The following is a 15,193-nucleotide window of genomic DNA, read 5'->3' on the forward strand; positions in this document are numbered from 1 at the left end:
TTTTTTATAACTCTTATTTGATTGCAGTTTTCTTGCATGTCAACATAGTTATGTTGCATGTTGACATAGCTATCTTGCATGTCAACATATTTATCTTGCATGTCAACATAATTAAGAGAAAAATAACTTGCACACAGGGGGCAGAGATATGCCACCATATACTTGGAATAATCTAATTGTAAAAAAGAAATATTTCTAACGTTACATGCCTGTGTTTGTTATCGGTATACAAATGTTTACTTTGTTCGGTAATTCAACAGTTTGAGAGTTTGACAAAGTATCAGGCAATTGCAAAAAGCCGAACTTTAGCATACTACATGTAGATTGAAACAACTAATTCAAACTCATAGTTTTTGGAACATAATGGAGGAAAAACGTGAACAATTACAAACTCAAACTTTCAAGACCCCGCCTTTCAGTACTCTCAGTACTTTGATTTACCCAGAGAGATTGTGGCCGATCACGGTCTTTTTATTGCACTGATTTACATGTGATTTAGAATAAGAGTTACAACACAGTCTGTTAAATAGTTTCATTTTTATGGCCACGGATGCTAGTACACAATTATCCTAGTTTATCCTTATAAAGTCATAAATGGATCTGCTCTCGTGATAATATTGCCTGTACTAGCTGTCGTGGTCAATAAAGCTGACTTTAATCTGCGTTGGTAAATTCTTATACCAAAATTAAAACATATAGAAGGCAGTGCGTTCCTTTACTTATACATGTTTACATAAAATTCCTCTCAAGTTAATGTTTTTAATGTTAAGATTTCCTGAACGGGTGTCTAGTTCAGTTTTAAAAGTTCAGAATCAACTCTAAAATACCATGTTTTACAACATACGTGTATAAAAAAGGCACAAAGTAATATAAAATCCATTCTAGATTGTAACAACAAAGTCTTCTATACATTCAACTCAACCAGTCTTTCAAACTCCTAAGCTCTGCAATTGATATTTAATGTCAAGTTTCAGAAATAATTAATAAAACTAATAAATTACAGTGTATCCACAACTCCCTAAAAAGCTCCCATTAAAACATGTGCGCGCATCAGGAAGCCAGGTTTTATCTGGCGGCCGCCAAATGATTATGTGGTGGCCGCCAGAAAATTATGTGGCGGCCGCCAGAAAATTATATGGCGGCCGCCAGAAAATTATGTGGCGGCCGCCAGATAATAAGTGGCGGCCGCCAAATAATTATCTGGCGGCCGCCAGATAAAATATTTTTCCTCCGTGGCACCAACGGGCTTCCGTAGAATCGTGTGAGTTTCGTACGAGTACTTTTTCATATGCGATTATTTTGCCAACAGTTTACGAACCTTATCTAACTTTTATGGTCGCACGAATATTTTGTCGCTTCTGCTCGTGCGCCAATTGTGAAAGGGGCTTAAAAGACGACATTAGATTTCCTGAAACTTTTCTAATCTGCATCACGTTAAATAAAGGTGCCAGAGCGATAGCGAAATGAACACCTGAAATATATCAACTATTGATAGCACGTAATAGAAAATCTTTGTGTCAACATCATTTCATATTTACTTTTGATATAACAATGAATCCGGATATCAGCTACAAAGAAACCAAGTTAATTGTTGTTTGTATAAGGTAAATTTATAAAAATTTTATTAATTGCAGGAATCGGCATTTCCGATTGAATAACCTGGACAGATAATTGAAAAATGATTGTAAATATGGATATCAGTGTTTGGATATTGTATTCTTTGCAATCTTATGCTACAGAAAATGAATACATGTAGACACCTATATACAACGAGAGAGAGAGAGAGAGAGAGAGAGAGAGAGAGAGAGAGAGAGAGAGAGAGAGAGAGAGAGAGAGATTCGTCTTTTCCATTTCTTCTTTGTGTTGTATCTTCTTCTTTGAAGAAAATTGATCAAATTGCGTTAATTTTATTTTCAATGATTGTTAACCAAGCGTTTTATTTTCCGCTGATGCTGATAGATACAGCAAATTATCTTCACCTTTTTCTTTCTAGATTAAAAAAATCTACTTGAGTTACTATATTGGACCAGCATGACGTTAAGAAAATCAAGCTTCCGTAATGTAAACACTTCAAAACACGTTATGTTCCCCTGAATTGAAAAATCGACTGCAATTCTGACAGATAATTGCTTTGTTTTCACACAACCACCCAGTGTGACGTTCATTTTTTCCTTGTTATCAGCTGCACAGGGCTTGATATGGTTGGGGTCAAATACGACCTCTGCAGAATAACGACCGCCTCTCGCACGATATGGTTTGAAATCAGCCAATTGACGCCCAATTGCAACATCGCAATACAACGCCAGTCTCTAGCAAGACTTTTGTTGCGTGATTTATGTGTTTCCGTTTTGGACAGCAATTTAATTGATTCTCCCCTTTCTTTGCTTAGATTCGCTTTAAGTCTTGTCGAAGGCTCTATATTCTTCTTCTTTTTTTCCTATAGGTTTTGTCCTTTTTTGGATGTAGCTAAATCTGTCGACATGTTCACTCATCTGAATAATGATATGTTAAGAAATATTAAATATTAACATTAATGCACTAATTCGCGATATTGATTTTTACTGTATAGAATTTAAATCCTAATATACATTAATTTTGATTAACACATTCAAATAGACTTTGTTGAAGCATCAGTTTGGTCAGGAAAACCATTTGAATTAAAATAATGATGTTCATAGCTGCAAGTACAATTATCTGTAGGGATGACATGAATTTTATGTCAAATAAAAATTAGAATAAAATTTTAGTCCAAATATTTTTCTTTATTGGCTGTTTGATCGTTATACGTCACTGGAAGGAAAGTGCTCGTCTTTTGGTACGTTGTACCACCCGCACCTATTATTCCAAATTTGATTTCAATCTTTTTTATAACCCCAAATCAGCAAAATGGATTTTAATTCTTAAAATGGAGCAAAGTACAAGTTTATATAAGTTATTTTGAACCAAGCGATGCTTTCAAGCATTATATAAGAAAATTAAACTTGACAACACATTAGCCAATTTAATACTTAATACTTAACCCTTTGAAATTGATGATTTAACATCTCTACGAATGTTCCGGTTTACTTTCGGTTTTTCATTGTTTCATGTCGTTAACCATTTCTAGTGCTTTACATACTAAAGCTGAGCTTGATTCTACTGTATAGACTCGACATTTTATGATGCCAAGTGTTATTGCTTTTCTTCAATGCAACATAAAAGACAAGAAAATTCACTCAGTATTACATTAATTATAGAGCTGAATATCTCTGCTCGGGCCTAGACCTGCGGAACCCACTCTCCTAACCGTGTGCGACCAGTGAGCTCACCCCACGGCCACCTAGGCAAACCAAAATTTTAATTTAACACACAAAAATTAATTTAATTTGACGACAGAAACTCTCTTTTTTATTGTAGCACTTTTGATACAGTGCACGCAATATATTGGGGACACGCTATGGGGGGACTGGGCTGTAAAAAATATATGTTTGTCTGCATGTCAACTTCAAAAGTATATAAACATTTAAAAAACTATCAGACCCTCATATATCATATCGAATGTTTACGACCTCTTATCCATATCCCAAATTTGATAATTCAGTTTTCTACGATGGTACAAGAAGGAAAGCTTGGACAAAACGGAATAGCAATAAAACAGCACAATAGCGATAACTTGAACTAGAAAAGAGAAAATAGAAGTGATAGAGTTTGCCATCGATTGGGCTCCATCATAGCACGCAGAGTGTATATAGGTTCGCATAAGGGCGCCATAGATTGCTTGCTGATTGCTTGCTCCATATCAACCTGGTTTCTTCAATACCGTAACGCGCCTCTCATACAACTGCAAAATTGGATTTTAATGAGATAGTTTCTGCTATTGAACGTTGTACGATTGAACTGGGGGCGCAGGCAGCCGTGCATGGTTTAATCCGACCATAAAGCTCCATGGGCCACACTAAGATTTAAATACTGTTTACGACATTGGTTTGCCTTTTTACCGAATCTTCATTGAAATATTGAACCTTTAATTCCCTCTAAGCGTCAGAGGGGAGAGTCACGTTTTCTTGTGGAGAACTGGTTCTTTTGGTTTAGTTCATCGCCGTCTCTGGGCAAGTGAGGATTGCTTAACCAAACGGAGTCTGGTTTTATTACAAAACATATTTTTATGACCCTTGAAGTCAAAAGATTTTTACATTCTCCGCAAGTGTCATTATTGAATTGAATACATTAAAGTGCTTTAAAAGGATGTTAAGATGACTTGATTTGTGACAGTTACAAAATAGAAAAAAAAAGTTTACAAAAAACCTGAAACTCTGGTTACAGAGCATCAATGAGAGCGTGAAAGAATACAGACAAACTTAAGAGGAAAAACTGTCTTATAAGCCGTTATATTAAAAGAATTGTGACATATCCCACATTGTCATCATGCATACCATGTACGAGAAAGTGGTATCGGTGGTAGCCAAGCCGGTGGAGGAACGGACAGACATTGAGTGTATGGACTTGGTGGCCTGGTTCAGGAACAAATCCTCACTCTTCCAGTCCCTCAAAGCAGGCAAGGATAAATGTTATATTTCTCTAACTGTAGTTGTCTTTCTGCGAATGGTTTCCTCCTGTACTTTTTTTTTTCATTTATACCCGCATTTTAGCGTTTCTGTGCGGAGATTCAAAAATTTTCTATGTAATTATCTTTCATTTAGAAAAGTATAGTAGTAATTATCATGTGATTAACATATTGAAAAGATCAAACTTGCGCATTTCGGAAAGGAATTGACATATAATTTTTAATATTCCTTTTTTGATTGTGGAGATAGCAAATTCTTTCCCCAAGTTTTGTATTACCTTACTAAAATATTGTAGGAGTTCAGAACTAACTCGGTTAAAATCCAGCACCAAAACGGTAACTTTAGACTTTTCATACTAAGATTCACACGAGAACAAGAAAAGAAAGGAGGGAATGAAAATTGAAAAGAATGACAAACAATTATCTTGTCAAAACTTCTTATTACTTTTGACAAAGCCCACATAGTTGAACACGAGGTTTGTGTACAGTTTAAATGACGCAATCAATCAAGACGTTTCAATTGTTCCTAATTTTTAGTTGAAGTAATGGCTGTTATTGTTAAAGAGCAAGATAAGATCTATCTGACAGGTACCTATACTACATAGGGACCCTATGTGTGCTCATCTAATTTGTTGATTAGGAAGAAAACACCCAGGGCCGTTTCTTTTAAGATTATGCCTTCATTTACCTTACACCCTCTTTCATCCGGGTAACAGATCACTCACTGTTTCTATTTGCAAGCACTTCAAAATTGCATCGATATGATGTAGTAATTTCACTAATAATTTCGATCAAAATCCTGTTTGATTAAATCAAGATAATTATTGCTGCCCAGCAGGTTCTATTCGAAGGCAAAGGGCAGCCAAATGATATCGAATTAAATAAATGTTCGGATTTATTTTTTCAAATTAAAAATTTGTAAATTTTGATATGAACATCTGCGCCTTATGAATATAGTGAAGAACTTATATTCTTTGATTTCATGCACAAACATACAGAAATAACTTGTTCAGTGTTGAGAGCACAATATTGCATTGATGGTATTGACATTGGAGGGGCATCTGGTGCTTTCATTTACTTCTTTTATACAGCCTTGTTTGTCCAATTCCTCGCGGCGACCCTTCATGGATGTGCATTTCTACATCGGCATATTTGATCTTTCGTTGACAAATAATTATAGTTCATATCAATACATTTTGATAACAATTATCCCAAGTTATACAATGATCGTATATTCAAACATTTTATCACGACAAATTGAAGGAGAGTTAAATCTTTCTATTTGTCAAAACTTGTGAGTGATGGGTTTCTTTGCTTCCTTTCTTCATGATTTTTTTAATTTTTAGTTTTTACCACATACTCAAAGACTACTCATCAGCCGTACTTAAAAGGCATTGATAAATTTGAGTCATTAGACTCGAGCAGGATAGATTGTTCGTTTTAATCAACTTCTAGAGTAGCTCAAATTACTCTTCTAGAGAGCGATAAATACGCCTTTTAAAATCTTTTGAAATGTGATGTCAAGGGCATTATTTGACTTTATCAGATATATAGGGCTATTTTGTATAATTTTGAGATATTAGTTTACATACTTTTTGAAAACCTTTTTAGAAACTATTTTGTTTATCTCTATAGGGAGGATATTTTTTTCAATAAATATTTTAAAAATCACCCCAAAGACAAATATTACTTTTACGAAAAATATTTGACTCCAATTATGTATATTTGGTGGAACAGGTTATGATATATTACTTGATTTTCGCAAACTGTGTTTTTGTTGATGACCCTTTGTGGCAATCCTAATGACGATGCATGGGAAAAAAATCTCCAAGGTGAACTGGCGTTTGATAAAAACTGCCTTAGAGAAATGTAATAGATCTCCTCAGCTAACTCAATCCGTTGGTTGTGAAATTAATCAAATCACCTTAAACAGCAATACCTTTAAAAACTAAAAAAGATTTGAAAATGTCAATCAAAGGCTGCTACATGTAATAAATAAAAACATTTTCACAAATAAAATTTGTGGTTTTTTTTTCTGAATTCAAATTGGAAATCGACCTAGATTAATAAAAAATAAATAACAAAAACCTCAGAATGATTTATGCATATTTAATAAACAATAAAGCACCCCAGATGTTATCTTACAAGTACTTGTGATTTATAATGATTTTCCTGTTGAGAGATTCAATAAGTTCCGGACATATTTCTTTAATACCTTTAAATCTCTTCCTAAACGATCATAAAGCCCATGTTTATAGTACAGATGATTTGTTTTCTTTCTATGTATTAAGCAATTTTTCTCCCCACCAACGCATTTCTAATTGTGTCTGATTGAATATGATATTTTAATTGAAAGAATAATATTTCTATTTTCCGGCGAAAGCTAAAATGAAATAGATTACCATAAATTATTGGTTCTTTTTACGTAGAACTTAATTGCTGCTAATTATGGTATTTATTTCGATGAAAAAAACCCAACGAAACACTTGATGGAAATTGTTAGCAAGGAAAGATCGAGCGTCCAAAGTTGATTAAAAGTGACAAGTTTGTAACACGACCAACTCAACTCCGATCAAGTTTAAGGTCAAGATCTAGTAAATGAAAGATACCTACATGTTTACGAAATTCAGGATAAAAGTTCTTTCAATGATGCTTCATAACAAAAGCATTGTTTGAAAGGGTGTACGGGGGCTTAGAATTTTGGTAAATACATTGAAATATCATGTTTTTAACTGTCAATTTCTATATTTATTTATATAAAGAAAACAAAGAAACACATCTTGAGTTTTGTCCAATTTTTTATATAATGCAATATATCTAGAATGTCTACAGTCTCTCCAAAAACGGCACTGAACAAACTCTTGACCTCCTCTTTAAAATGATGCCAAATTGACTCTAAGTATCGGGATTACTTTTCCCACGATTTAACAGGAAAAAGATTTAACAAATCAATTATGACTTTGTAATAGTTCCATAACTAATAACACCAAAAAGACAATTTTGAAATCATTTACTAGATCTTGACCTTAAGTAAGGCTGAATTTTCATGAATGGTCTTTTACGCACAAACCCTTTTATGTTGTTGTTGATGAATGAAGAACTACACACGTATATCGGGAGTATTTCATGACGCCTATAATGAATCACAGCTTTATATCACTATTTGTTTGCAGAATATTCTTTGACATGAAAGATACTTTGATAGGAGCGCTTTATCAAATAAAACACTGTTGCTTTGATATTTTTTGTGTTTGATTTTCTCAAGAAACCATGATTTTGAGTCTTTTAAAAGATCATAATGCAGTTTTGGTACGGAAATCAGGTAAAAGACATAAACGAATGCTGAAGGTATTCTTTTGAATTTAAAGAGGACATTGACACAATTGCAAACTACAGAAAATTGCCTTTTGTGTCATATGGTCATTCTATTGCTTGTATTCGATACATGCACATATTTCACATGCTGCGATCTTTTAAAGAGTTTAAGAGTTTAATGACTGAATGAATCAAAAATTTGAAACATAAAGCATTAATTTATAAACCAGTATTTTATTCGTTTTAGAAAAAGCAACCTTGTTTTTTTTTTCTAAAGAAAGAACACAAGTTTTTTGTTTTAAATTCCCATTGTTTTATTCTGGGATTGTCAAACACTATGCCATAAAGAAAATATAAATGTATAATGATTTCTTAAAAACTCCAAATAACAAATTCCAATTCCACTAGGAAGTATACTATTTTAACCTACAAAACAAGCTAAAGACCACATTGTTATTAAAAAAGCTTCGAATATCAACATAATTATATAAAAATTATTTCACATATATAATCTATACGCTTGCATTTTTTCTTCAAGATAAGTAGATATAAGATGCAGTTGGTTGCCTCCTTCCTTTTTCATTCAGTTGTAGCATTTGACTCCAGATTAACTCTTACCTTTGCATTCCGAACAGAACATATTGACACAAACCACGGCAAATACACACGATCCTCTCTTTTTTGGGAAAGCGATGCGAAATCCGGACCGTGGCTTGAACCGATGATCATAACGAGACTTACTTCTTTTCTTTTTTTTTTTTTAAATATTCCTTAAAACAAAGAGCAAATATGTTTTTGTCAGTTATAAGTCTTGATTTACCTTTCAATACAAACATATTAAATACATGTACTTGTTTAAAACACATAGACAGTGCTCTAGTGCAACCTGTGCCAGTTGGACCTTATGTTTTGTCCGTCAGTTGCCAGGTAAAAAATGAATTATACTTGTGCATTATATGTATAACATTCAGCGGCCATAGCATTTATTGCCTAGTCCTTCGCCTAATTGTCCTTCTGTTAGTTGACACAACATCTTGATTATTTATGATAAATGCAAACAGCTTCTTTACTTAAATTCCCAAATTCTGTGCCTTTATGTTTTGAAACATAATAATTCCAAACTGACAAATCGCTGCTAATGAAAATATGGATACCGGTATTTAAATAAATTAAGTAATCTTAATTTTGTAAAAACCCAGTCATATGTTAAGTTATAGATTGGATCATTTGTTTGTTGAAACATTAGTTCTACACTTAAAAAGAAAATAATCCAATAGTTGTAATTAAATTTCGGAGAGAACATGCAGTTTGATTGTTGCCAAAATACTAAAATAGTCATTATAAAAACAATAAAAACAGCGATCAAATTGAGCACAATATTTAAAAATTTATAAAGTACATGAAATAATAAGGTATGAATTGATCGCGTTAAAATGGTCTGTAATCTATTATTATCTTTGTCGTAGAGTCTGAATTATAGTTAGCTTTGTTAATGAAGCTTAAGGACTTATCTTCTAATCCCTCAGGCTGTACCTGCCTACTTTTTGAGCGTTTCATACCTTTAATTATAATGGCTGGCCGAACGATTAAGCGCGCCACTTTGAATTATTGTAATCGTAAACCTAATTCCTTCTTGTTTTCTTCCCAACTGAACATTACATATACAAAACATGCCCTTCCTTTTTATGCACTGTAGACTAACGTTTAATGATACAAACTAACCAAGATTTTGTTATGTTTATAATGTTGGGCCTACCAGCAAACCGATTTGGTAATCATTGTTGACAAACTTGAGTTCAATAATGGGTGGTGTTTTCAACTTTATATGACCTATCATATTAAACTTCATTGTATTTTACGTATTATTTGTCTTTCGGTTATCTACCGACTTATTTATAAATAGCAAACGATATTATTTATACATACTTAGCCATTGTCTTCATGCTACCAAGCTTTACTCGAAATCGCAAATGAAGCCAAGAAACAAGAGAACTTTAAATAAAGAATGGAACTGATATTTCAGTATTTTGGAAACAGATTAAGGTTAAATATGTTTGTCTTTTAATGTATTCGTTTTTTTTTCATTAAAGAAATAATCAAAGATGTGATACGACATTGTATATTTGAGAGACCTAAAAAGGACGAAGTTATCATAAAACAGGGGGATAATGGAGACAGGTAGATATATCCTTTGCGCCAATGGTAAACAAAAAGATAAACAAACCTAGAGACACAGCTTTACATGAAATATTTAGATAAGTTTCATTGTTTAAGATTAAAAATTCTTTTTAGAAGTCCATATATCACAAGCTATTCACAAATTTTCTCTTCTTCACCAAGAGAACATTTAAAAAATTCGAAAACATTCCCCATGCCAATTAATACCGTTTAGATATTGACAGGTTTTTTATTGTCTTAATTTAGATTATACATCATTTTACGCGGGAAAATGTCCATCTACGTCCTCCAAGACAAAGAAAATGAGCAGGAAGTCAAACAGCTGATAGAGAAAGCAGTGGCAAAGGGCAAGCTAGACAGAGCAGCATTGGGCCAGCATGTATGGACGTCGGGTAATGCATTTATCATGTTCGAATTATTTTGTTTTGTCTGTCACATGCATTCTAGACTCCTTATCAACACATGGGCTTTAAATTTTATAAATTGTTTGAGTTCAAGGTCATCTAACAACAAGGGACCCTCAAACATAAAAAATACCACAGACTTAAGACTGTAAATTAAAATTTGCTAAAAACATGACCTCACCCTTGAACATAAATAGATTCACCTTTTTCAATTTATCTATATGTGTATAAATTTGTTAATGTAAGAAGATCAATGACTTATTTACATCAGAAGCTAGAAAGGGGAGAATTTTTTTTTTATTAAATTCATACAAATAAATTCCTAGATAACATCACAGAAATCGTTTTCAGACAAGACGTTAAACGACAAAAGTTCAATCCGTCCGTCTAAGCATTCATACATCAAGCTATCCATCAATGATATACGTTAGTTGGTATTATAAAAGTAACGAAGCATGTAGCATATAGTATATTTCTTCCTTACTCATATGAAAATCCCTTTCAGTCGAGGGTAACACGGTTGGGGAGATTGCCCTTATCAAAGAGGACTGTGTAAGGACCGCCAGTGTTGTGGTGGATGAGGACACGGATCTCATGGTGGTTGACAGGACGCTTTACAACCGATCCGTCCGCGATGTCCTCGAAAAAGAGTTCCACGACAAAACTCAGTTTGTGGAAACCAATCCATTATTTTCTTTCTGGTCTCCAAAAATGAAAAAGTCTCTGGCAATATCTCTAAAAAGAGAAATTCACTATTATGGAAGCCCCATTGTGCGACAAGGCCAAGCAGTTGAGAACCTTTACATTATCACAGAGTGAGTACTTTTAAATAGAAGAAGAAATAGATAAAACGATTTATGTTTATATAAAAGTTAGGTGACGTAGTTTACGGCGAAAATAAATTTGGACGAAATACAAAATGCTCTCGTAATATTGGTTTGTTTGAATTTTAACTCTAGAGGAGAAGTAGAGATTTTGATCGACCAAGGAGGATACAAAGAACAGTTTCCGGAGATGTGGACGGAAATGAAGCGATTACTTCCGGAACTTCTCCCACCGTACGTAATGTTATCAAACATACCTAGAGAGTTTGTTCTCATGTGTTTTATTAAAATGTTTTATTAAAATTCTGGACAGTTTTTAACGGTTTTTGATAACTTTCAAAATCATTCATATTTAAAAAAAATATATTAATAAAGTCAACCTTAATAAATAACTAGCTTCTTTGAATATCAAAATGGAATGGAAAAGTTTTGTAGGGAAAAGACCATCAAGCAATAATGCATTTTCGAGAATTTACAGAAATCTTGACTCCTTTGTACCAGTATATTTGTAAATTTAGGTCAGGTCCATAAATTTGATTATTTTCTGTAATACAATGTAGCAACGTTTGTTTCAATCGTTATATGCCTTTTATTGATTCATACTATCCCTTAATTACACCACAATGTGAAATATCTCAATTGTTCGATGAACAAACGGAAATGGACTTTTACTGAATTAGTTTGCATTGATTCACATTAAGTGCTCTCCTTAAAGTCATCAATTTCTCCGTTTAAGGGTGTGTATTTCAGTGTTTTATTGAGTCTTTGTTTTTTTGATTTATGTTCTTTAGGAAGCGAAGGGTGTCAATAGGAAGACAGAGGTACAAACTAGTGTGACGTTTAGCTCTTAAAAATTAGCGCTCACATACACTGTACATGTTACTTAATTTATTGTGTTCTACGTCACTGTTTCTGAGCGTAACATCACTCTCATTCAAGACCACTATTACTTGGTGATTTAGTTAACATCAGATTATTATATAAGTGAAGTATACGCTGTATTTCTATTACCTTTATGGATATCCGGGGCTATTCTACCTATCATTTGTACTGATTATGGTTATATGCTCTAACTACTTTACGTGACAAAGATGAATTTCATGAAACGGAAGGTCGTAACCCATTTTTGCTAGTAACCATGAAAACCCCCAAGGCAAAACAGATTAGATTTCATCAAATTGGCGATCCAGTTGCTTTTTACTGACACACAATTACGTGAAACTGGTCAGGAATCGATAACTTTTTTTTAACTTCAAGATCACAAATGATACCTAAGTTTTTCGGAAATCAACACAAAATGTTGCAATTCCATTGCGCAGATACCTTCCATCAATACCCCAAAAGCAATAATAACATTTAACAAAATCACCGCCAAGCAATTTCCGTTAGAACAGCAAATAAAATGAAAATAAAATGAAGAATATCAATGTGTTAAAACAAGCAGTTTTTATTAGACTTTTAGCTATTTTCTACTATTACAGACCTGTCTATTGAAAATTCATCTTTTTCAACAATACTTGTGATGTCTTGTTTTTATTTTTATTACTAAAACACTAAGCATGTCATTTGTGTGAATGCTAAAAATGTTAAGTAATTGTGTACTAAAAAAAGTAATTGGTTTTTGTAACTTAAAAAAAAAGAGAATACCTTAATACATAAAATAGCACAGCTTTTAATTACACAACCTGGTTTAGAGAAAAAAATGATTTTATAATCTTATCTCAGAGAGGTCCCCGTGAATATCACTCCATCAGAATCATTACGTCAGAAGAAAATGTCTCACAAAAACTTCCAAATGTGTCTTCTTGGAGGAAACGAAATCATTGGTAAGCTGTATTGCAGCCGATTTTTAATTGATGTATATTTTCTTCGCAAATGGTGTATCTCTATTGATTGATATATATATATATATATATATATATATATATATATATATATATATATATATATATATATATATATATATGCACATTTCGATGACAGGTGCAACTGAAACATTATTGGGATTGAAGACATATATGGAGAATGCAAATGTTACTCGAAAAACAGAACTCTTATCGTTAAGTAAAGGAAACTACCAGCGATTATTCATGAAAAAATCTGCAAGTCGTAGTATAGAACGACTGAAAAAAGTCATGGTGTCGCGGTTATATCTGTATATACACAGGACACAGATGTCCCTTCACAACGCGTCCTTACTCAAGTACCTCACACTGAAACTTAGAGACCCCGAGTCACTGAAGCAGCTGAAATCAAAACATACGAGGAAACCGAAAGGGAAACAAGAAAAGTACAAAGAGTATTTCTACGGAGCGTTCAACTCCAGGAGTTATGACAAGGACGAGGAAAACATCAGGAGTTTCCTTAAAACGATGGGAGTGTACTATATTACCGATAATTCTCTGCCGGAACTTGAAACGAGTTCCCGCGTTTTGGCGGACTTGAATGACCATTTGTCAGATTGGCTGAAACGTACCCAAAAAAGCGAAAAGCCAGAATTCAGGGAAGTTTTATCACCCGACGGACAAAAGTTTAAAAGATACCGACTTGAGGTGAGAGATTAATATATTTATTTAAATAATAAAGTAATGCATTAATATTGTTGCAAAAGATGTAATTTAAGTACTGCGTATAGTATTTATCAAGTTAAATGCAAAGTTGACATCATTTGCTTATGAATGTTATTTAATCAATTTTTTAATCAATCTTTCTTTTTTAAACATAAGATTAAAAAAAAAAATGAATTTGGAAACAAAAGCCCAAGAAAACGCTTTTCATTGTTGCACAATCAGCAGAAATGTGGTTTGGAAAATGAATCGATAGGCAGAGTTTTTTTTGGCTTTGAACAAAACCATTCAATGATATTCGTAGAAAGTAGGTAATTATAAGAAAAATATCATGATCATTTATCTACCCTGAAAAAATACGATCAGTGAATGTTTAGATCCTTTTTATGATTTTTAAATAAAGAATACAAAAGACCTTTATCAGAGAACCATTTAATCCGATGTTTTAAAGTGCTTTGATTTTTGCAGAATGAATGAATTTCAATTTTGAAATTGTCGAAACAAAATTTTCATTTCTATTTTTAAAAATCTCTTTCACCTGTAAAACTTTGATTAAAAGGTGAGATATTTACCATATACAAAGGGAGACTATGACTAGAAACCAGGCTACCTCTTAAACAAAATTGTTAATGTATTCAGTGCTTAGATATCGTGGTCCACTATGTCTAAATTATGCAATTGTTGCAAGTTGGAAAGAAAAGTTCATATTCACAGTGCTGTATGAATCAATAGATGAAGTCATAATAATATAACATATATTCAATTGGGGAAAAAATCTGTTTTACTTTCAAAATTAAAAAAAAAATAATACTCAGATTGTTGTTCAAATTGATCAAAATCAGAACCCAAGTAGATCAAAGACATATGTTACAAAATTACAGAGTTGAACAATAGTCATGCACAAAAGGGCAATTTTTCTGACGTATTCCTGATGTACATGCACTTAAATTAATGAATTTTGAATAATTGTTTTAATTTTTTTAATAAGGCAATGACTCAACCCCCTAGACTGGATACGTTTGTGAGAACGAAAACCATTGCTTAAGACTCTGACTGTCATCTACATCTAGGATTCCAAAGAAAGTACTACGTCATAGCCAAATGTACATAAACACTGAATAAACGTTTAAATGTCATTTACTTGTATTACCTGCTGAAATATAGTAACAAAGTCTGTTTAAGTAATCAAAAGATATTAAACAGTAAAAAACACACGAATTTTCTTTTAACATACAAAGTATCCGAACAGGGTTAAATTAAAAGAAAACTAAAAAATATTCAATCATATAAGCTAAATTAGAATGCGATTTATGAAAACAAAAAGCACAATTTCGAAGATATCTGCATAATAATCGTGTGCAA

General features: G+C 32.8%; 1 protein-coding gene across 2 annotated transcripts; it reads left to right on the forward strand.

Moving 5' to 3' along the window:
* Nucleotides 1–3,879: 3,879 nt before the first annotated feature.
* Nucleotides 3,880–15,043, forward strand: LOC128180888 (uncharacterized). 2 transcript variants are annotated; one of them, XM_052849070.1, is made up of 9 exons: nucleotides 3,887–4,534; nucleotides 9,949–10,036; nucleotides 10,283–10,428; nucleotides 10,946–11,255; nucleotides 11,400–11,498; nucleotides 12,056–12,085; nucleotides 12,990–13,090; nucleotides 13,248–13,816; nucleotides 14,820–15,043. In XM_052849070.1, the coding sequence occupies exons 1-9, from the start codon at nucleotides 4,405–4,407 to the stop codon at nucleotides 14,874–14,876; spliced, it is 1,530 nt and encodes a 509-aa protein (XP_052705030.1). In that variant the 5' UTR covers nucleotides 3,887–4,404; the 3' UTR covers nucleotides 14,877–15,043. The 2 variants fall into 2 exon arrangements, with proteins under 2 accessions (XP_052705031.1, XP_052705030.1); XM_052849071.1 differs by lacking the exon at nucleotides 12,056–12,085 and having other exon boundaries at nucleotides 3,880–4,534.
* Nucleotides 15,044–15,193: the final 150 nt, after the last annotated feature.

This window comes from Crassostrea angulata, chromosome 4 (genome assembly GCF_025612915.1).
Source record: "Crassostrea angulata isolate pt1a10 chromosome 4, ASM2561291v2, whole genome shotgun sequence".
NCBI lineage: Eukaryota > Metazoa > Mollusca > Bivalvia > Ostreida > Ostreidae > Magallana > Magallana angulata.

Excerpts from the sequence above, each read along its gene's own strand:
- LOC128180888 (XM_052849070.1), top strand. The coding sequence starts at position 4,405 with ATGCATACCATGTACGAGAAAGTGGTATCGGTGGTAGCCAAGCCGGTG. Across the intron at positions 10,037-10,282 it reads CAGGGGGATAATGGAGACAG|ATTATACATCATTTTACGCG; the intron begins GTAGATATATCC and ends GTCTTAATTTAG. Across the intron at positions 12,086-12,989 it reads GTGTCAATAGGAAGACAGAG|AGAGGTCCCCGTGAATATCA; the intron begins GTACAAACTAGT and ends ATCTTATCTCAG.